Below are 22,523 nucleotides of genomic sequence, written 5' to 3' on the forward strand. Positions count from 1 at the left end.
TGAGGCAGTTAAGAAGCAAAACTATCTTGTGCAGAGGTTTGATTTCATGCAAGTGGTTTGTTTTTTGTTAAAAGTTTATATTGACTTTTCAACAATAAAATTATTCATGGGCTTGGCATGGTTAGATGTATTTGTAAAGGTCAATCTGAAGATACAATTTCAATAGGAAAAACTATTTTAATTTATACTGTCTGACATGTTCTCTGTACTTCTGACTGGTGACATAAGTGTTCTGTGTATGTGAACRGGTAAATAAATCACATTCAGATTAATGAAATACAAATATAACTATGCTTATTGCTCTGTGAAGTACCACACTTGTTTACTGCTTGAATCCTTTGCACAATTCTGTATGAGGAGATTTTTCCTCATCCTGCTCCTCTGAATATATGAAAGCATATATAAAACTTAAAAATTTTGCATATATATTTAGATGTTTTGGAATCTAGACTTGATTATTTGGACTTTGAGCAAGTGTTGCTTTTTGACAGAATATATAAAGCGCTACCAAGCACAATAATTCTGTTGACTATTTTTTTAGCAGAGGAGTACATTCACAGATAATGAGGTCAGAAACTGGTAAATTGGATCCAATCCATCCATTCCAGTATCCTTTCCTCTGGCAGTAGTTTGCCAAATTGCTTCAGAGAAAGATACCAGTTATTCAAGTAGGAAAGTGTACTCTTCATTCCCAAGATARATATTGTCTGGCTTTTGTTAGAGATGAGAGATTAAATATAGCTTCAAAGTGCAAAGTCCTTTATTTTTAAAATTTGTAGTGTTTTTAATGTCTAATATGAATGTCCCGTTTTAATATTGCTGTGCTACTGTTCTCTTTTTTTTTTCTGTTGGCTCACCTCAGTTAATTTGTTTTCTTTGGACCATTGGCTATGTCACTGCTCATCTTGCCAGAGGACTTGTACATATCTCAAATGAAACCTTGAGGCATTCACAGTAAGTTAGCTGCCAAAATGAATAGTGACCCTTTCTTTGCTTTCTGAATCTTACCTGTCTTATTTCTGATCCRTGACAATACTTTTCCTTCTGTAACAAGCTACTTTTTGATAATCTCTTGCAAAGAAACCTTTACAAATGCTTGTATATTTTAATTATAATCCATGAGTAAGCCGTAACTTGCTGACACAGTCTTTAATTCTGAATTCTAAACCCTCTTGGTTTRTTGTTAATCAAATATATAAATATATATTTTTATCATCTGGGTATTTTAAAAGTCAAGATARTGGTGGCAGATGTGAATGTAAAGTATGTTAGTATTTATGAAAGGAATTTACTAGTCTGAAAAAGGACCTATCCCACTTTTCCAGCACTTCTCACTTCTGATTTGCATCGATTTTGATTGCAGCAATGTGTTGCCTGGAGCTGAGGTTTGTAATCATTTCACTTCTGCGATAGCTTTGGTCATGTGCTTACAGAGAATTTTATGAAGAATCTATCTAAAATTGTATGATCTGAATAATCCCAAAGGAAAAGAGTGATATAGTAATCACTGCACCATTTACCTTGTCTGCTTTAATGTAATTTGTTGAGCTTTGTTGTAGAATATATATTTATCTTTAGGGAACCTCAGTAGTATTGCACTCTTAGRGTTTGGAATGAAGAAGAAAGCCTATAACTTTGAAAAGAAGAATATTTTTCTTCATGGATATGAACAGCAAGATTGTTCAGTCCCCTGAGCACTCAAGTTTAGGCTGTTTCTGGCATTTACGGTTAGGAGGAAGTGCAGACAGTGGAAAACATTTTTAAAAGCTTTTTTTTTTTCTTCTTTTTGGACCCTTCTAAATGAAAGTTCTTACAGAATTAGATAGSCTTCTAATCTGGATCAAAACTGAACTTTTCAGAAGTTTGTAGGACAAACTAAGATTTGAGATTTTTTTTGTCTTTATTTTTGATACTGCTTGAATGTTACATCCAGGTTATCTTTAACGCTGAGAAGAACCAGCATTCCAGTAACCTCCAGGGAACAGCCTGTTGGTTTCTCTCCTAAGGTATAGGTACGTTGGGGGTGTCTTGAGGAAAAGTTTTGAAACATTGCATAGTCACATATGGAAAGAATTAAATTCATAGGCTCAAGTTGAGGGACTAATTAGAAAGAGTTTGCCRGGCTGAGACTGGCAAGGGGTTGTAGATGTGTCTATCTGTCAGCCACAGACACCGAAGACAGACGACAACGTGGAACTGTGGTAATGAACGTATTATCRTCGGTGGTTATTCAAGAATTATGCAGTCTATTTCCTTCGTGGATTCTGGAGTTAAATTGTTTTTCTTCCTTTCTCTCTCCTCTTCCCATTGCACCACTGAAAACTAGTTTGCAATATTATATGCGAATTACAGAAATCCTAACAAAATGGTTGGTCTCTTGAGCTCCCCTATTTTAGCCTTCAGGAACAGCCTTGTAAGAAATGTTTGTAGGAAATTTGACTTTTTTTGTCAGTCCTGCAGTTAGCTGTAATGAGAAAGAGTGTTTGGAAAGAAATGGCACARTGCTGTTCTCGTATAGGTCTTGGCGTGTGCTGAGGTCCTGTTTAAGCTGGGGGGCTTGGGGAGGGCGGGGGGAGGAGAGCTCAGCAGCGGCAGTTTTTATTCGTAAGATATGTCACTTACTCAGTRCGCTCATGTATTAGTTTTATTCTATTTGATTGCAGTAACCTTGTAAAACTCTTGTAAGTCTATTTTTTCCATATAAGTGGATGATGAACATACAAATGCTGCCATTATAGCCAAAACTATATCCAAGCAGCAGATTATGTTTTTGTTCTGAGTTTTTSTTTTGTTTTGGGGGGTGAGGTGGGATTAATATACCATTCCTACATGGAATTTAGTCATTTTACATGAGCAACTAGGAATCAATACAAAGATACTGCAAACTATGTTGCTGTATTTGAGAACCAAGATGAAAATAACATTTTACAAGAAGTGTCGTACAGTCTTTCAGATCTGAACATCTGTTGATAGGAAAAACAAACTATTCTTGTAAATTTAAGACTGAAATTACATAAGCTCTGATTATCTTTTTTATATTTAAAGCTCACCTTTTGTGTTTTCAGAATAAGACAGGATTTCAAGCAGTTAACTCCAATAACCACGTTTCACAGCTTAACTGTTGCCTAATTTTTACAGAGTTAGTCTTAACCCATGCCCTTTAACATTTTTACTTACTCATGCAGGCACTTTTCAATTAATAAGAGGGCTGGCATCTTAGCAAGGCGTACAGATAGGCAAGCCTGCAATTAATAGATAACTTGAAACAATAGTTTTAATAGCCCATGATTGAGCTTATTTAGTATGTAAGGAGATTTTCTCACTTAAAACAAAAAGGAAGCGAGTGTGTGTGAGATATGACCAACATGCGCCAGGGGTATGCCATTGTCGGCGCTGAAAAGAGCTGCGCATCTGTAGATAGTTGATAATTCAGATAATTATTCATTTGCTTGTAACTGACTATTTCACAATAAGAGAGGGGTACAAGTTTGGGGTTTTGTTTTGTCTGAATTAGATAGGGAAATGATTAATTACGGAGCTAGATTTCATGTCAAGTTGTGAATAAATATGTTTAGCATTAGTGTGGTTGTTTACAAACAAGAAGCCCACATTGCTTGCCAACAGTTTGATTAAAAAAATACATTCAATTCATCACTAATTCTCTGTAGGAAAGATCTTTACATTTGTGTAGTTTGGCATATTGTAATTAAATTCTTTTTAAACATTTTAATTAGACTGAAGCAAACCAGAATCCTTTGGTTTGCTCTTTGTGAACACTCTAAGGTGTCACCAAGGTAAGAGCTATTTAAAATGCTGCAGGGTATTTTTGTTTGTTTGTTTGTTTGTTTGTTTTTGTTTTTTTTTTGTTTTGTTTTGTTTTGGGAGGTTTTTTAAATGAAATTTTAACACTGCTTTTGAAAAATGCTCAGCTTGGCTTATTTAATATTATCCTATCTAGTAGATCATATCTACTAATAAATTCAAAAAGCAGTTCTTCAACTAAAAGGTCCTTTGGGCTGATGCCCAAAATTCCAAACATARTAAGTATTTTGGACTGATGACCCACAGAAATGTGGGTATGTGTGAAGTTTTCAACCCAAAAGAGAAGGTTCTTCTGGAGCAGGGACTTGTTGCAAAAATGTTTAGTTTGTCCATCTTCTTCTGTATATGCACCATGGAGTATCAATGAGTTTCCATCCCTTTCAGAGGGCATTAGATTAGATCTTTTGAATATCCTCCTTGTGTTACCTTCTTGCTTCCCAGAACTATTTGGCCAGTACTAGCAAGAGTAGTCATGCATTACTGTAGTGCTGGGTATAAGTATCTGCATTCATTCACTGCATTTTCCTGTGGAGGCAATTTGCAGCGCTAAAATGGCAACTACAGTGAATTAAAAGACAGTAGCTTGAAGTGTGGATTTGCTTTCTGGGCCAGTATATTAGTTCTCACTTGAACTACTGTCATTTTTCAGCTGCTTGATTAGGTTAATTGCTGTTACAGTACAGTGCCATTACTATTGTTGTTATTGCTATTATTTCCCCTTTTGTATTGGCTTTTGATGGGCCAGGACTTCATTGTGGTAGACAGTATATCAACTGAGAAGAAAAGCAGCTACTAATTCAAAGAGCTCACAGTCTTAGGATATGGTTTTGCATTACAGCTAAATAATACAAGGTGAAATGGAGAGATCATGTTCCTCTCTCCTCGCATTCAGGCTACTAATTGGATTCAAACCATTATAGGAACTTGTGCCGCAATGTTCCAGAGAGGCCCAGAGAAAAAATGGAGCCAGAAAGCTACAGTCATGGGTTTCAGGTCACCAATAGTCTCCGCTTTGTCAGGTCTTGAGTTGGGGGCTTGCAGAGATTTGCGGTTGTCATGACTATAGGATGTCAGTAGGGTGGTTTGGGGGACTCTTAACGGAAAGCATCTTTCGAACGTGCAAGCTGGGCTGGGAAACGCGCAGAGGCGCCTGGAGAAGCCCAAAGAGTGACTGACCTCAGCTGCGAGCCACTCTGGACCAGTGGAGTCCAGCCGGGAAGCTGCCCCACCAGGGCCTCACCAGAGAGCATAGCGCTGAGCGGGGGGCCCTGAGGGGCCTAGAAAGGGAAGGCAAGGCTTTCCCGGGCAGTCGCCCGTRTGGGGTGGACTGCTGCTCAGCAGGAAACCCCCCTTGGAACGGTCCTGCGTGATCTCTCTTTCAGAGTCTCCTTAGCTACTACTGTGCTTAAGTACTTCAGAAGTAATTACCAAACCCACATACAACACATGCATTAAACTGGTTCTGCCTGCATTAATTTCCTTGCTTGTTTTAAACCATTTATGCTGCTATCTTTTGAAATACGGACTTTGAATTTTTGTGTATTTGTACAGTTTTATGCTGATCGGTTTTCTGTGTCTATGTGAGAACTGGGTGCGTTACTCAGGTGATGAAATTTGAGCAGTCTTCCCATGCATCATCCAGGAATGAAAGACAAAAAGTGAGCYGGTGGGACTGAAAAACCTGTATTTTGGCTTTTACACTACCAACTTGTAGAAGATTTCATCTGCTTGGGATGTACTTGTTGATCTGATCTAGAAACCAAAAGCTGTGAGGCGGTGCTGGACTTGCTCGTCTGGTTGTTTAGCATTTAATATTGCAGTTGTTTTTGCAATGTACTAAGCTTCTTAAACAGTTTTGGTTTGGTTTACTTTTTTTTTTTCTCTCTCTCTTTGGATTTCTAAACCAAGAAATTACTATTGTGTTTATATGCTTAAGTTGCCAATGTAATATGATATTGATCACTGCAGAAAATCTGAATTTAGAAAAAGTCTGTTACTAAAGCCAAGTAATAGCTTTTGGCTGTGGTGGATGATCAGTTTTATAACTGAATATTTGCTGGCTTTTGCTAGTTTCCCTGTTTTTGTTAYGGAAGACTTGGTCGTGCTTAGTTCTGAGTGTTACATGTGTGTAACATGAGTCTCATTCTGACATGTTTTGGGAATTTAATATGGGATTTTCAGATCCTCATAAGAATTTGATTTCTAATTTTCATTGAAATTAGCAGGTGTCCAAATTTTTAGGTAGGTTTAGAAAACTCAAAAAGTGTATTTTCTGTGACCATACTACAAAATCATTTGTCAAAAAGGGGAATATGTTTAAGTGAGACACTCATGAGCCCATGTGTCACTCTACAGATCTGGGTTGAGATGTAGGAAGCAGTCTGTGACTTACATGCACGTCCTGTTAATTTTAATTTATATGACTCCCCCACTCCCATAGCTGCCTTGAGAGCGCATCCTTGATCTACTCGGAAGTTAAATTCTGTGCTGGCTTATCTACAATTATTTTACACTTCCTCCATCTGTTTCTTAATATAGCTCTATGGCTTCTTTCACAGTTCAGGTTTGCTGATTCTATCACTTTGGGGTTGTGCTTAAAATGTTCACCTCTGTCTATATTGTAAGATACTGTGATGAATTCATGAGAAGTAGCCAGTAGGTCATTACTGATTAGTTACTTCTCTGAAAGGAAAGTTAGTCTATTTTTATAAAGGAGAAAATAAGTGAAAAAAGTTTACTGRAAATTGAAGTGATGGGTCAGGTTCTTAGGAGGAGTAAAGGGACATCACTGGCTTGTACAAGTGGAAGAGTCAGGCTAATTTTATTCTCCTTGTCCTAAAGAAAAAACGTTAAGTTGCATTTTGTGATTTTACAAATAGCAAGAGAATCCGGAAAGTATGTAGAACCGCTTTGTCAACTCCTGAGTCATCYCATTTCTCAATAATACAGTTCTTAGCTTAGCATCCTATTTGTGGGGATTTTATTACTGGTCATTAATTTTTAAACCGCCACTTTTTAAAAAAAAAAAWTTTAAATTGCTTTATATAAACCTTGCAGAAGATAAAGATCATCATCCACCTTTCAGAAGTCCTGTTCTCAAATGACTGTTTAATATGTATTGTCAGAGATGCCAGTCTTCTAAAGAGAGATGTTGCTGGGACAGAAGTCCTATCTTTGAAAGAGTAAGGAGTTAATCGTATTAAAATGAGAAGTAATCACAATCTGATTCTGAGTACCTGTTCAGTGCTGCATATCCCAACAGTATTAAACAGTAACTGCCAAAATTTGTATTGTAATCTTGTAATTGATGAAGAAACGCATGACTCGGACGTTAACTGTTTTGCAGTTTAATGCAGGGTTACATATAGTAAAGAAATGGTGGATATATGTTTGGCTTTAATTGGAGAACATAAATGCATTAACTAAGGTTTGGATCTGCCTGACCTAATYGTCTATAGTCAGTAGTAGTTAGTAGCAGGTTGTTAGAGACGAGCATGAGAAAAAGACGAGCGCGTGATCTTTGCCCTTTTCTTCCATGTATTTATTACTGTACTTTCTGAACTCAAGTAAACTTTTGACATACACAATATCTTGTGGCAATGAGTGCCACACAATAAATATATGCTGTATTTAAAATGACAGTAAAAGCATCCCCTTTTATTGTTGGAGGTTTTTTGTTTTGTTTTTGCCATCTCTAACATTACAGGAAGTAAGGGATAGGCAATAAAATGGCCTGGGGGAAGCAACAAAGTGATTGTACCCTCTTCCTTTTCCTCTTACTACTTGTACTTTTTACTACGTTCTCCTTCAGCTTTCCTTCTACGATGGCAAGTCCTATTTGTTTAGTTATTCTGTATACAGAGCTTGTTCCATATCTTTGTCACCCTTCTTTGTATCTTTCTTAGTTTTACTATTTTTGTTTTGATTTACTAATGTGCTAATACTTAGCCAGTTTTTATGTGGTAGTAATTCGGAGCCTAATGAGCACAGTAATTCAGGTTTTTGATGASTGCAGTGTTACCATAAAAGAACAGTTTTTAATTATTTGGAAATTTCAGATGTGTATATGCAGTTCAGTACCCATGACAATGCATTTTTATATTTTAATTAAGCTTCTTGAAGTCCAGAATTCCTTCTTTTAAAAAAACATTTCCCTTGTCTCAGTAAGAAAAACAGTGTGACCTAGATAGGAGTGTCTATAGCACTTCCTTCTCTTCTGCATGGGGAATACATGTCAAAGATGTTTCTCCAGTGACAAAATAGGAAGATCCCCGGTGTCCTTAGAGCTGAACAATAACTGTTCTTCATCTTTTTTCTCCCTTGTGATTGGTAAGATCACTTAGTATTTTGATACTGTAGATAAATAAAATATTTATGTCCCTAAGGATATTTTTAAACAGAAAATGAAGATAGATTTTGATGAGTATTGGTTTCAGGAAATGAGTCTCTTGCCATGGTGGTTTGAAAAGTGGTCTGTGGATCTGTCCCTTACCCAAAGGAAGCTGTAGAGCCTGTAATGATAAGAAAAGTAAATGCCAATGGTGTTGTGAAGTCTTACAGTGKGAATCTTTCAATATGTGGAGTCCCTCTTAAGATTTCAGCTCCTGTTTTCCTGTGATGGCTTAAACAGAAGGTTAAATCTGCATGTGAAATGAGTCCCCCATCTTTGATATATTAAGTTTCTGTAACACACCAGAATTCACTTAAACACTATAACTTACTATTTAAAAAAATTCGTCTGGCAACACCTATGGATGTGTACTTTACTAGTTCCACTTTTATCATGTRTCCATATTCTCCAGGTCCTGTCTCTTTAGAGGAATATTGCATTTTTTTGAGTTTGAACAATTTAAAATCGTTTGACCTACTGCCTTTTAACACATTATGAAGCATGATGAAACTGTACACAACTGAACCCCAGGGCATAACATATTGCTGAAATAGGAACATATGCTACCTGTTGCTTAAATGCCTTTTTGAAATGAAATTAATTATTACAATAACTGATTATTGTTTATCAGAAACCTAACTTGAACTTAAGACATTTTAAGAAGATTAAAATTAGCATGTAATCTAGTTGCTCCGAGTGATTAAGATGAAATGCAGAAGCAAAATTCAACAAATATTAGATCAATTTTAATATGAAACTTTCACAGTTGTGAAAGAGCTATTTGCAATCAGTGCACTTTGGTAAGGGCAGGAAGATTTGGAGGGTATCCGTAACTTCTTATGCAAATATGGTACAAACAAATAGCATGAATTCTGTAAGTACTTAATGACCAGTGATTACTGAATATGCCTACAAGCTGGTTGACACGGTTGTGTCTGGTTTTTGCTACCACAAAATGTCCCATGGGTAGGTCTAATACTTACCCATGTAAGTTTTGCAAAATCAGACCTAAACATACAGCTATCCCTGGTTCTAGGGGCACTACCAGAGAATTAAAGCCAATAGAGCTTAGAGCAGTTCTAGAAATGCCTTCACCCTCATCTGACACACAAGACCTGATCACACATGTTCTTTTTCTCTTACAGTGTGCAGTCATGTAGGTAGCCATCTATCGTAACTTAATTTTATTTTGATCTACACTGTGATCTGCTCTTCAAGGTCCTGGTCTCGTTGGAGCTCAAATACTAAAATGATAGTTAAATTTAATTGATGTTCTTCTATTCCTTCTACCCTTTTCTTCTATTCCTTTGTGAGCTGCACGTCACTCACAAAACAGTGCCAAAAGCTGGTGAGCAGGTTCCCAAATATACTTCAAATAGTACTTTGTGATCTTAACATTTTTCTTTCCCCCCTCCCCATTGCTTATTATCATTGAAAAAGATGTCTGTGTGGTTGCAGGCACTCATCTGCCTGCCCTGCCTGTATTCCAAAGAGGGATCAATTAGCTCATGCTCAGGACTGTATTAACATGCTAAAATGGCTTCTGGACGGGAGCTGACTGATGTCTTGCCAGGCAGTAGCACAGGTGTAGGAAGCACCTGACAGTTTGCATCTAACTTCATAAACATATCTGAAGCGTGATGGCATCCTAGGGGCTGCATGAGACTGGTGACATTATTGTGATGAATGTGTTTATGCTCAGTCTGTGCACAATGCATGTCCTGCAAAACGGGAGATGATCCCAAAACCTCCTCAATGCAAGACTTGTCTCACTAAAAAGTCATATTGAAATGAAGGTCACTTTGCTGCCTGCCATGATGTAGGGTAGGAGTTTGAAAAAGAGTGAGTGCATAGGCTTGGATCTTTCTGCTCCCAAACCACYGGCCTTGGGTAACAGGACGCTCTCCAGGGACTGTTCACAATATTGCGCTGTGGTGCGTAATCTGCCAATCCTCATATTGTCTCATTCCATTAATAAAATAAGCCCTTAAGATTTTTTCTTACGTTAATGCCACAGTGAAATAAGACAAAATCGAGGGATGAAAGTGTTCCTAGTGATTTATCCACTCTTGCTGCAGAGGCCTTCCTACTTGAATCCTTTTCTCACCCCATCAGAGAATGACAGCCACAATCTGATCCCCCAGGGTGTGATCACTGCATTTTCAAACCAGCAAAAGCCAATAAATTTGAATCATATTCTATATCCTGAATCTGCTGGAAGCAGGAAGGACTAGAGAGATCTTTGAATGAACAATTAAGCTCATTGTAAGCTGAAGTTGCTGCAAAGTTTTGATTTTGCAAAAATGTGGTGTTCAGAACTCTTTACATAGCACAGAAGAAGTCAGGTTACTAAAAGGACTGCCCACTAACGTCTTCTCACCAGCCATCCAAGGAAAGGGCTTAACCCATCAACAGCTGGGTGTAGCAGAAACAGGGCATTCACCCTCAGTGAGACTTGCATTCCTCAGGAGTCAATTTACCTGTTAAATACAGGCCAAAAAGCATCATTTGAGAAAACATTTAATCTGCTTTTTCTACCTGTCAGCCAGTCTGCCCTGCTAGAAAATCTGTTTTTCTTTTTCCTGAGGTTTCATCAAGAGTTCTTCTCCTGCTGTTGGCATAATGCTGCATTACTAATGAATTTTAAACCTTGGCCCATTTTAAAATAGTCAAAAACATTCAAAATTGCATTATATTGATATTTCTTTGCCTGACTGCAAGCTTTCTTGCTTCCCTTTTAGATGACTCATTCTGCTTATATTTATCACCTTCAGACTTTGAAAGTTCCATCCCAAAGCGGCAAAATAATATTCTGCATCATTTTTGTAAAGTAAAATGAGATAGTTTGGCTTTAAGTAGAAAAAATAACCCTGCTCTTCTCTCCAAAGGGATTTTTATATTCCCTTTCCGTGTTGGATCGTACTGTCCTCTAGTGGCTATTTTGAGCAATTGTTTCTGTGTTTATAAGTGATAGTGCTCTGATACAGCRGAGTTTAATCTTTATTTGCAATGAGCCATAGATGGTGCCTATTATGAAAACCTATTGAACTTGAATAAGATTTCAAGACTGGATTAAGAAAAAAAAAAGTCACGTTTAACCTGCAGTCCAAGTTAYACTAACATAAAGCCCTTCAAAAATGTTCCTATCTGACTTACCAGTTGGAGCTGAAAGATAGAGTGGAGRTGTATAGGTGTATGGTAGCAGTGTTTTATTACGTGGTATTGAGAGTTTCCTTGTCTCGCACTAAAATGCCTCCGTTTCTCTCTCCAAAACACGTGACAAGGAGACTCGCTTTCTGATAGATGATGCTCAAGATATATTACTTTCTTACTGAAAGCAATGTATAGCCACTAACTATTTGAAGAATAGAAGCGTGTCTTACCTTTAGTAAGATAAATATGTGTTCCTGGGATGCTCAACTCCTAGCAAAGTTATGTTCAGGCCAGTTTAGTTGCGTCTTGCCTCCTACATCTCTGAACTGCAACAGTTCTTAATGCTTTACTGTCTGTAAAACCCCCCCGCTGTGTGGGGAGGGTGCTGTGCACGTGTAATTAATACGAGGGCCAAGAGATCTTTTCAGAGCGAAACTGCAACCTGAATATCTGACTTTAGTAGCAGTGGATACCCTGCCTTTTAACTGGGAGTTGAGGTGCCAGGCACCTCTGAAGATCGGATTGGAAATCTGAAATGATGGTGCTTGTCAGTACTGTGCACTCTGCAGCRCTGGACGCCTGGATCCAGCAGTAGGTCAGAGCCCCGTTACTTCTCTCCCATGGGCTGGGAATATGTCTGCTGTTGAATATCTTCAGTGCTTATGTCCCAGCACCCTCCCAGAGATGATCTTCCCCRTGTTCTTTGACATGCTTGAATTATTTGAGATATCTTCCTTCCACTGATGGCACATTTCACTAGAGGAAGGAGAGAAGAGTTTCCCTCTGAAACAAATGGCTGGCAGTACGCTGTCAGCTTGCTTTTCTTCTTTACTTTCTAGTTAGATAAAGAATGTATTTTCACAGACACAAAGTTAGACCCTGATGACCAGAAAGACTGGGAGATGTTACATGTTTTAACCTCAAAAAACCCTGGCATCCAGGCAAGAATGTTTGCCAACTGTACCATGCACACCCATCATCTCCCATGTAAATACAACCTGTGATTAACCCAGAGTAGAAAACTTGAAAAATTTTGCTTGCTTTGTATTCTATGGATACATCTTTAGCTGATGAAAGAGTTAGGAGTGATCAATAAATGAATTTAGTTAGCTTGAGATGCAAAGGTGTTCTTTTCAGATTTCAGTCAAAGCAAACTGTAAGCAAGTTCTTTGCTAGTGTAGCTTTTTAATTTGCTGCAGATGTAGTTTTTACTGATGGTTGCTGAATAGCTTGTTTTCAGCTAAAATAAATGGATTGAACTTCAGAGGAACAGTTTATAGCAAGGTCAGAGATAATATTGGTAATTTTATAATAATATTTGTAGTTCACTGTGTGAACATGCATGTGTCTGTGTGTGCATCCAGGAGAAAAGCAGCACGCAGGGTCACCAAGGCGTGCATCTGGCACTGATAACAGATGAAAAACGGCTGCAGGTATTTCCTGCCGTCATCAGATTAGGCAATGGGTTTTGGAAAGATCTCACAAGAAGTACASTAGCAGAAACTTTGATTCAGGGGATCTGAATGTTAGAATACTTACTTTTTTGAATTAGCTGTACATCATRCATGCTGAAATGTTAAGAGATAAACATTTTGTTAAATGCTTATATTCCAATACATGTTATCAGTAGTATTCAAAATAGGTCTTAGGTCTTTGCTTTAAAATCAAGCCCTTGCTGACTTGGGGCATGATTTTTTCTTGCAGTTCTCCAGGCATTTTTGTGTGGGTCTTGCTTCAATGCCAGTGTTCGTGTGCCTGCCGAGTTGGTGAGATGGAGGMGCCTGTCTGGCATCCTCATGGCTCATGCAAGCACGGGGCAGGTATAACGGTGTGCAGGGGGAGGGAGACAGCCCTCTTTGGTGGCAGCCCAAACTTAGGTCATCTTAAAATTATTATGAAACCTCAGCCTGAGTTAATTTGCCTTCATGTTCGGGCTTTTGCTGTATGTGAGAATCGGAGCTTTGCCGTACGTGAAGTGCTACTGTGCATGGTTAGCTGAAGTCTGTCCTAATTGTTCTGTGGCGAGAGCAAAGATGGCAAATGGAAAGGAAATAACAATTTGCAAGTGTCAAGTTTCCGTCTGCTCTATTTTGGTGTACAGAATTTGTATTGTTAGTGTAGAATTTGAAGGATGTTCAGTAGACGAGACTGTAGCAGCTGCAGACATCTAGACGATCCATGTATAGATTTGTAAATGGGCATTAGGAAAGGTGGAATGGTTTAGAGATGCTGCCTGTATTTATCCTTAAGTGTATCACGATCAGGTGTCATTGTGCATTTTGTTAAGACTAAGAACATTGTAGAGGAAAAAAGAGAAAAATTTAATAAATCTGTACAGACTATATCTAATTTTTAGACTGTAGGCAAGTACACTAAATCTGTCCYTTTTGCTTGACTTAGGATGCTCTTAGTTGTTTAGAGCTTAGCAACCTTTTGACTATGTAAGTGATCCAATACAATTCTTGCACTAGYCTCTTAGCACAATTACTTCTATTAATACAGAACTACTTTTTTGGAGATTTTTTTTTTTTGGTGGCAGATATTCAAAGTGAGATTGTAAGCTTTGTCACCTAGCAGGTGATTTAACAAAAAAGTAGCTCACTGGAAGTTAAAACTGTGTTATTTTTATTAATGAAGCGGTATAGATTATGCATAGATACAGCTATACATAAATGTGWCTGATTTCTTATACAAAGAGCAAAAAAGCTATCTTAAATGCYTGCAGTTATGTGCGTGTAGTATTTGGGAGCTGTGAGATCAATGAGGATTGCAGACCTAGCACGTATCACATCTAGCATGAGGAATGTGATACTTGAACACTTCTGCTTTCCAGCAGTGATGCTTGGGGACTGGCAGGCTGTAGGCTGCCATGGCCATTGRTGGTGAAGTCTTCATACTGCTGTGGGTTGTCTTAATTTCTCCAGAGGAATACGCAGTCATTTGCAAGTGTATCTGATGGCTCTTCCACATCTATTATCTGTCTTGGTAGATGGACAGAGCTTAASTTGTGCATATACCCATATCTTAAGTTTTCTTAATAATATTGCTGAAATACAAAGTAATTTTATAAGGCATGGAGTTGAGCAGAAATGGTAGTTATAACAATAATACCAGCAAGTAAGGTGTATGAAGACTGGTTGTCCTCTTCTTAATCTTATCTCATGTCCTGCATGTGTTAGATACCGAGCACGTTAATATGTGATGATTCTGATATACAATGGAAGGTTAATTTTTCTTATAGCCAATAAAAAGAGAGATTATGTGTTCTTCTTGCACATGAAATACTGCAAATCTTTTCATCCATCTGCTGGGTCTGAATGTTAGAATCCTTTCTACTCGAAATGCAAGATCTACTCAAGCTGCAGAAGCAAATATAAACAATGTTCACAAATTTCGACAGAGTTAAAGTGAATTTTTACATTATCAGGACTGATCTGTTGGCTTATTTGTAAGATTACAATAAAACCCAARATTGAATTCTCTACCTGATTCAGTTGCTTATTGATTGAATCCTTTTAGACTCCTCTCTAATTTAACAGAGTATTTTTTATTAAAGCCAAGCACACAAACATCAATTACCTAAGCTACATCTAATTTCCTCCAACATTTTTTTTTCCTTTAGCTGCCAATGGATTAGAAACCCTGATTAGAATGCAGCTGGAAAGCTGAAAAGCAGATCCTTATATGAGAATGTCTGTGTTAAGAATTAAAATATCTGTACTAGGTATAAAATCCTCCTCTTTATCTCTGGTAATGTAAACACATTTGCCTAAGTTGATCTGTCACGTGCCTGATATGGTGTCCCTAAATTAGGCACAATCTCTGACTTGTTCTGCTGCTAGAATACAACACTGCAGTATATTTTAACATCAACRCCCTTTGCATAGGAATCTCCCTACTACAAGGGTTAATGTCCTAAGAGTTTGAAAGGCTCTGTTTTATCTTTGTGTTTTATTTCCTAACTCCAAGAGCAGTTGTGTGTGCACATGTAGTAGGAGCAAGAAGGGGCCTTTGGCAGTTTTGCTGTTGGCAGCTTCTGCAAAGGTAAAGTTTTTATAACAACACGAAGGTGAAATAWGTAATTGCAGTGACATCACCAGCTTAATATCCAGAAAACCCTGGATCAATAAATGTATCCATTCCAAGCCAATTAGTGTTGGCCTATGTCTAAACTATAAGAAAATTTTAACATTAATTAATTTGTGTATTTTGATTTGATTAGGTATCAGAATGAAATTAATAATCTAATGTACTCTGCCTGTGATGAGGAAGCCACATCATGAGCCATATGCAGTCTGTTCCTGTGCAGGCTGTATGAAGTGCAGCAGTTGATGCTTTGTGTACTTTGATGCTTTTTTGGGGCAGCATAACGGAAAGTTTGGGAGTTGAGAGCAGTTGCAGGTGAGGAGAGTGCTGTTAGTGAGATGTTTCATTGCCATCTTAATCTTATGACAGTTATTCTAAGACTGCATGTGCTCATAATAAATAATGTTTTTGCAATCTAGGTGCTGCTTAAGGTTATTGGTGAGCTGATCCCTTGCAGAAAGTAAAGTATCTCCCTTCCCTTCCATTTTTCATTGCTCTATCATGGATAGCAGTGTTACTAATAGTGGTGGGCTTTCGATCTTCATGAGCAACTGCACGTCACTGGAGTTAATTGTCATGYTTTGTCTGCAGTTAGGTTGTGCAGAGCTATACACATGCAGGGAATTTTGGGGCTGGCATGAGTCTGGCCGCCTGGACGTGGGTAAAGTARATCTGTTCTTGTGCAACGAGTTAAGCATAATTGTGGTTAACATCAGACACGGGTGCTGCAGTTCTGTGATACTCCATTCCTTCACACCAAATACTGTCTTTATCTTGTCTTGTTTCAAGTCAACATGATTCTGGGAAAGCTTTTTTGTGACACTCAGTGAAGCTTATTGTYGAGCATCCCAAAATGTGGTGGATTTGTTCCAAAACAGAATTAGCATCAGTATGGCTGTATCTGTATGGTGTCCCCCTTGACTTAACAAACTACAATGGGAAACCTGCTATATTAACTTGGGTTCAGCATTATGCTAATTTGACATAACCATCTTTCTTCCATACCAAAGAATTAYGTTTATAAGACATTGTGCTGTGCTATTTGGCCATGGCTAACTTCAGGGCAGCTGCATTGTGTTCTGTCCTTTGGTTTGAAACACCCTACGTAAAGTTTGGCTTGTAGCAACAATTAAAGCGGAGTAACACTTCTGAGAGCAGTGAAAGCCATGCCCTTGAACCACCTGTGTCTGAGTGTCACATATGTCTAGGTTTCATAGTATACTTGCATACTGTTCAATCCGTCCCATAGTTGACCAACTCTTCCAGTGACGAGGGAGGCTGGAACACAGCCGTCACGTCTCGTCCCCTCCTTTCCTGAGGAACTGGCCCGCCTCGAGTATGATGCTGTAGCCCAGTTTGCTTCTGTCTCCCCTTTCTTCCCCGCACCACAGAAGGCCAGTGCGTGGCATTGAGGCTTGAAAGGGAAAATGTGTTTTCAGGTCGGCTGACAGCTTTTGATAACCTATCTAAAAGGACTTTCCTAATGACTGATTAGATAATAGCGACAAAGATGACTATTTTACAAAATTATATCTTAATAAGTGGAAAGATATTATGTTAATATCTTTATGACAAAAATAATTTTACTTAGCTCTTACTACATTTTACTATTACTGTATTTAATTTCAAAAGTTACATGGAACGTTTGTCCTTTTGAGATGGGGACCCAGAGCATCTGCAGATGTCCTGTATGTTGTGGTGAATGATTTAATTGTGAATTAGGTGCAAAAATTCCAGTTTCTAGAACTGATAATAGCAGTTTTTTTGGATTGTTATCARTTAATCTGTTGTAATGAATTCTCTTTGTTACATGCCTTTTCTCGTTAATTAGAAAGGATTTTACTCCTCTTTGTCAAGTCAGGGCAAGTATTTTACCTTTTCCTCTGTACTGCTTATAGTAAAGATTGCACACAAATTGTTTTATGAAGTATCCATGTGACTGCTTCATTAAGAGGTTTCAGATAAATTGCAGACTGTAGGGTTCATCTTAAACTTTAGCTATAGACACATGCACTTTCACATGTGTTTTTGGTGTTTTTGTACTCTCTCTCACATAACTGCATTTTCTAAGCTCCAGTCTCTGACATCTGTTCAATGCTTAAAAAGAAAATCCAAAATTCAGACTGTTTAATCTGTTTTAATTATCCATAAAAAAATTTCCTCTTCTGCGTAATAATGTTTTTATGACATAAATTGCCTTACCAGTTTAGACCAAGACAGTTAATCACTTACTGTTTCACGCTACGCAAGCAGTAGACTCAGGATGAGGTTTTGAGTCACACAGGCGTAGCTTGTAGACTTCTTTCGACAAGAGCCAGCCTAACAGGAGGATTTGGACCCAATTTCAGATTTTCTACCACTGTTTATAAAACACTGCATTATGTTCCTACTGTTTCTTTCCTRCAGGTTGAAGCAATACTTGTAAACATTTTTGGTGGGATTGTGAACTGTGCCATTATAGCCAATGGTATCACCAAAGCCTGCCGAGAGCTTGAACTGAAGGTACCTCTTGTGGTCAGACTGGAAGGTGAGTGCTAATGGTTCGAGGGAAATAATCTTCTGTTAGATGCACAATAAACCATCTTGTCTTGCTTTGATCTCTAGTCTCTGAAGGAAGATGCACGAATTAATTTGGCCCAATAAGAGTATGTCTAATTCTTAAACCCTAGGATGACCTGATATCAATAAACTCTCTTTCCTCACATATTTCTTTATTCCTGGTCTCAGGTGGTAATGGAAGCAATAAAATTTTGCAAAGAAAGCATGATGTTTTTGCTTGTAACATTTGTAATTCAAATAGAAATGATTTTGATGCAAGTTTCTATTTAATAGATAGCATTTATTTTCAAACATATTTTACTGAACGCAGTTCCACTATTGGAACTCTTCTGCATTCTATGCATTTTTAGACGTTCTTTTGCATTTTATGACAAAGCAGAGTTTTCCCATCCCTCATTCTCATGCTATATATAATATGTGCTGTGCCATATGATGTGTTTCATGTCAGGGGAGGCTACAGACTGTGACATGCAGTTCTGTCCCCTAAGCATTCTGCTGTGCATATCACCGGTATTCAAATACTTTCCAGTGTGCGTAAAAAAAAATTAATGATTTAACATATGTAGCCTTTTGCTGTAGTGAGGAGAGGAAATTCAGTACCTTGGATTTTAGAAACAAATTACAAATRTTTTCACTGGATTTTCACTATTTAGTGTCTTAATGATAGTTTAATAYGTGCATGAGAGACTGAAGGATACTGGTTACAGGCAAGAATGGTTTAGAATAYGAAATGTCATTGCTTATCATTTTTATGCAATGTCACTTTAGCTTTTTGTCATGGCAAAAAACCTTTTCTTGTCTATCGTAACTGTCAGAAAGTTTATCTGTATCATAGCTTTAAAAGATTGTTGCATTGCAGAAAACTTCTTGTCCGCCATAGCTGTTATTTGGTAAGTGCAAATAATGGGGAAAAAAAAATTAGTTTTCCTTCTAAACGAGAGTTACAGACTGTTTCTAAGCCATTGTTAAAAACCAGTATAAGAGAAACAAGGAAAATCAACATTTTAAACTAGAGTTCGCGGTTGTGGTCGGTAGAGTCGTGGAAGGGCTTAATTCTCTGTATACCACCAGAATGTTTTATTCTCTGTACACTACTGGAGTGCTACATGGGGGGTGGAGCCGTTCCTCTTGGGCTGGGACCTTTGAGAGTCACTTGCTGCTTAATTCATAGAGGTCAAAGCTGGATCTTCAGAACGTTAAAGGCAGGTATTAATCTGCCTGCAAGTATCTTCTCTTAATCTTCCAATGATTGCCTACTCTTTACTAGGTTTGTAATTACCATTTCTATTCTGGTTGGTGACTCAGAAGATGGAGTTACCAGGTTTTCATTAGGAGACTGTCCCAGTATAATACAGTAAACTGTTGCTTTTGCATATTATTTATCCCCAAAGCTTTTTRTTTCCTTCTGTAATTCCTATAGTTCCATCAGTTCATTCTAAACAAAGACCTCTGATGTTTACAGCCTTCAGATGTTGTACTTAGAAAATGTTAGCTTGTAACTCTTGCTTTCTCTGCCTTCTTAATCATTCAGCCAAGCAATATATATATTTAGTTCTTTTAATCTTTCCTCAGAAGTCAATCTCTCTGGATTCTTAATCATCTTCGTTGTTCTTCTTTGAACTGTTACTGTTATCCAAACATATAATGATTTCAAATTAATAATGAGTACTCGGGAAGTAATAAGGCTGCCCAAGACATTTTAAAACATCATTGATAATGTTTTACACTTCAGAAGAAGAAAAAGAAACACGCATTTTTTTGGATTTCAAATTTGAACATTTTTTCCAACAGAGAGGGTTCATGATTATTCCAATAAATCTAACAGATTTGTGACCTGCACTTTAAAGATTCTTTGCCCACATGCACAGTATTACAAATGTCTTGGTGACTAGATTTTTAATCAGTCAAATCTGTCTTGATTTAGCAGGATTTTGTGGACAAATCTTTGCTCTCAGTTGTATAATAATTACAAGCTGTTTTACCAGTGGATAAAGAAAGGATTACTCTTTTCTTTGAAAATGGTAACTTTATAATTACATGTATTTACTTGCCTTATCAGTAAAGAACTCACCAGCTGAGACCCAGGATTATTGTTATTTAAAAGACTCATGGACAAATGGAGAAGTCACATATTCTGCATTTACAGAACATAAAACTCACATCTGCTATTGTTATGCAGGATTTTTTTTTCTTTTAAAATGTAATGTATTTCAGTTAAGTTTTGTGGAAACTAACTAGGAATGCTGAATGGAAGCCAAAATTTGTTTCTCATTTATGAAGCTTTAAGTTAGATGAAAAGGTAGGCGTAAAAAAGAATTGAGAATTATAACGTCCTCTTCTCTTCCTGTGTTGGAAGTTTTACATTCTCTCTCTCTCTCTTTCAACAAATGAATTCTCCTCTTCTCTGGTCCTAGGGCAAGAAGAATTGTGAGGAATTAGAGCAACTGAATATGCTCAAATGTGAGTAGAAGCAAGTTGGCTTCTATTCAAAAGCTTGAATCCAAAATCCCCTATTATATTCTTAGCTATGTGATTTGTGACCTTCTGTATTCTTCAGAATCTAATGAATTTTCTCATACATTCAGAAATCTTCTACACGGAAGTGAAATAGTCCAGTTTGTGTACCTTACTACTGTTTGCTCATGAGCACAGATATGGTTTGGTATGCACAAATATCAGAAAGTTGCATTTAGAACTTCTTTCATGTCAGCCTATTCAGGCATCCTGGGTTTCAGCATTCAGCACAAGGCTAAATGCCTTAGCACATGTTTCCCAATTAGGATGTAAACAAGAGGCAGAGAAAAAGATAAAATATTCTTTGGGAAAAGTTTTAGAGAAGGGCAAAGGGATGGACAGAATGAAAATATTTGAATTATCTCTTGTAAGTAGGCAGTGAAAGTTGGTCTATTCTTGACTCTAGAGCCAACAGCTACCAAATGCAAAAGCCACAAAAAACTTTTTAGATTCAATAGTTAAAGATCATCACTGTTAGCTTATCAGTAGCCAAACCTCAGATCAGATGTTGACTTGAGGGTTAGCTAGTGATGAATGTAAAGAAAGAAAGTCTAGTTCCCTTGTTGCCCAGTGTCCAAGTCTTTGAGACCTTAGAGTTTCCAGTKTGCATATTGCTTGTGGGCTAGCAGAAATGATGTAACTTAAATCTACACCAAAGGAAAAGCTGGCTYTTAATATGCTCATCAGTGCAGTGTATCAAAGCTGAACCATTGCCATCGACAATGTAACATGGTTAGTGTGTGTTGACATCAATAATATTTTATAGATATACTGCATATTATGAAATATTTTGTCATCGCAGAATTTTTTTGGCATCTGTTTTCTAGAATATACCTTGGTGTATGCATCTGTCTTCTCCCTTTAATTCTTATTTCACTGAAAACCTAGAAGTGATATGGCAAAATCTTGCRTCCTATCCTTGCACCCTAAGCCCTACACAGTGGCAGTTTAGCCTCTTCCTAGTGTTTTTATGACAGTGCAAGTAAATAAATAAATGTTTCCAAAATCTTGTTGRTGTAGAGTTTGAAGAGGTTTTTATTTGTTTTCATTCAGCCTGCGGCAGGCTTATTGACTCGTCTGTAAGAGTGCATATACTGGTATGCTCTTCCAGCTTATAGAAACATGCTTAGATAGAACAGTGATTGTTAGGATTTTTAGATTTTTTTTWWAAAGTGACAGATTGCATGTACACAAACACAGAGGTTGTTTTGGGTCCCAGGTTTCAGAAGGAGGATACTTAGAATAAAAAGCCTGAAAGTATATGCTGATAAAATCACATCTTCCTTGTCATTCCATGGAGTGGCATTGACAGTAGTATGTGACAAAAGGAAAAAAAAAATCTTTTTCTCATCAGAAAAGCATTATTATATTATCCTAATAGTAGTTAAATTTAAAACAAACAAACAATCATAAAGCCCCCCAGCCTTCACTCCTTTGAATTTTCACTGCTTTTCAGTTAGTTACAGTGTAAATGAAAGCGAGATTTTTTTGCTAGCCTGTGTATGGGCTTCTGTTTACAGTTCTCTGACACCATCCAGTGGCAGGAGGTTAATGTTAGACTGGTGGGATTATTTATTTGTTTATTTCAGCATCTACTGCAATAAGCAGATACCTTTTGTAGACCTTTAAATGTTTGTGATATTTTTGAACATTTAATTTTAAAAATCTTACTTCTGCTTTCAGGGGGATCTCATTACAGTTTCTGTGCTCTCCATCTATCTAAAATATTATTGCTATCGAATACAAAAAAATACTTTGCTATTGAATAAAAAGCCAATCCCATGATGTAAAAAAACAAAAAAAAAAACAAAAACAAACAAACAAAAAAAAAACACCCAGTGATTTACAACAAAAGAAATGCCTGCTGAAAATACATTTAGTTGTGTGGCCTGCCTATGAAGATAGTATTATATTTAATAAACAAAATATGTGGCCTTAGGCTTTTAACAGCTATAAAATTCTTTTTCAGCTTTCATATTTCCATTCTTCTGTATAAACT

At 37.3% G+C, this 22,523-nt stretch overlaps 1 protein-coding gene across 1 annotated transcript in view; it reads left to right on the forward strand.

Moving 5' to 3' along the window:
- Nucleotides 1–22,523, forward strand: part of SUCLG2 (succinate-CoA ligase GDP-forming subunit beta) — a 220,509-nt gene that overhangs the window by 192,707 nt on the left and 5,279 nt on the right. The window contains exon 13 of the mRNA XM_085300009.1: nucleotides 17,858–17,978. Within this exon, the coding sequence (XP_085156135.1) occupies nucleotides 17,858–17,978 (121 nt within the window). The remainder of the gene's footprint in view (nucleotides 1–17,857; nucleotides 17,979–22,523) is intronic.

The sequence above is a fragment of the Rhea americana genome, unplaced genomic scaffold (assembly GCF_003343005.1).
Source record: "Rhea americana isolate MKP2758 unplaced genomic scaffold, rheAme1 scaffold_16, whole genome shotgun sequence".
In the NCBI taxonomy this organism is placed as follows: Eukaryota; Metazoa; Chordata; class Aves; order Rheiformes; family Rheidae; genus Rhea; species Rhea americana.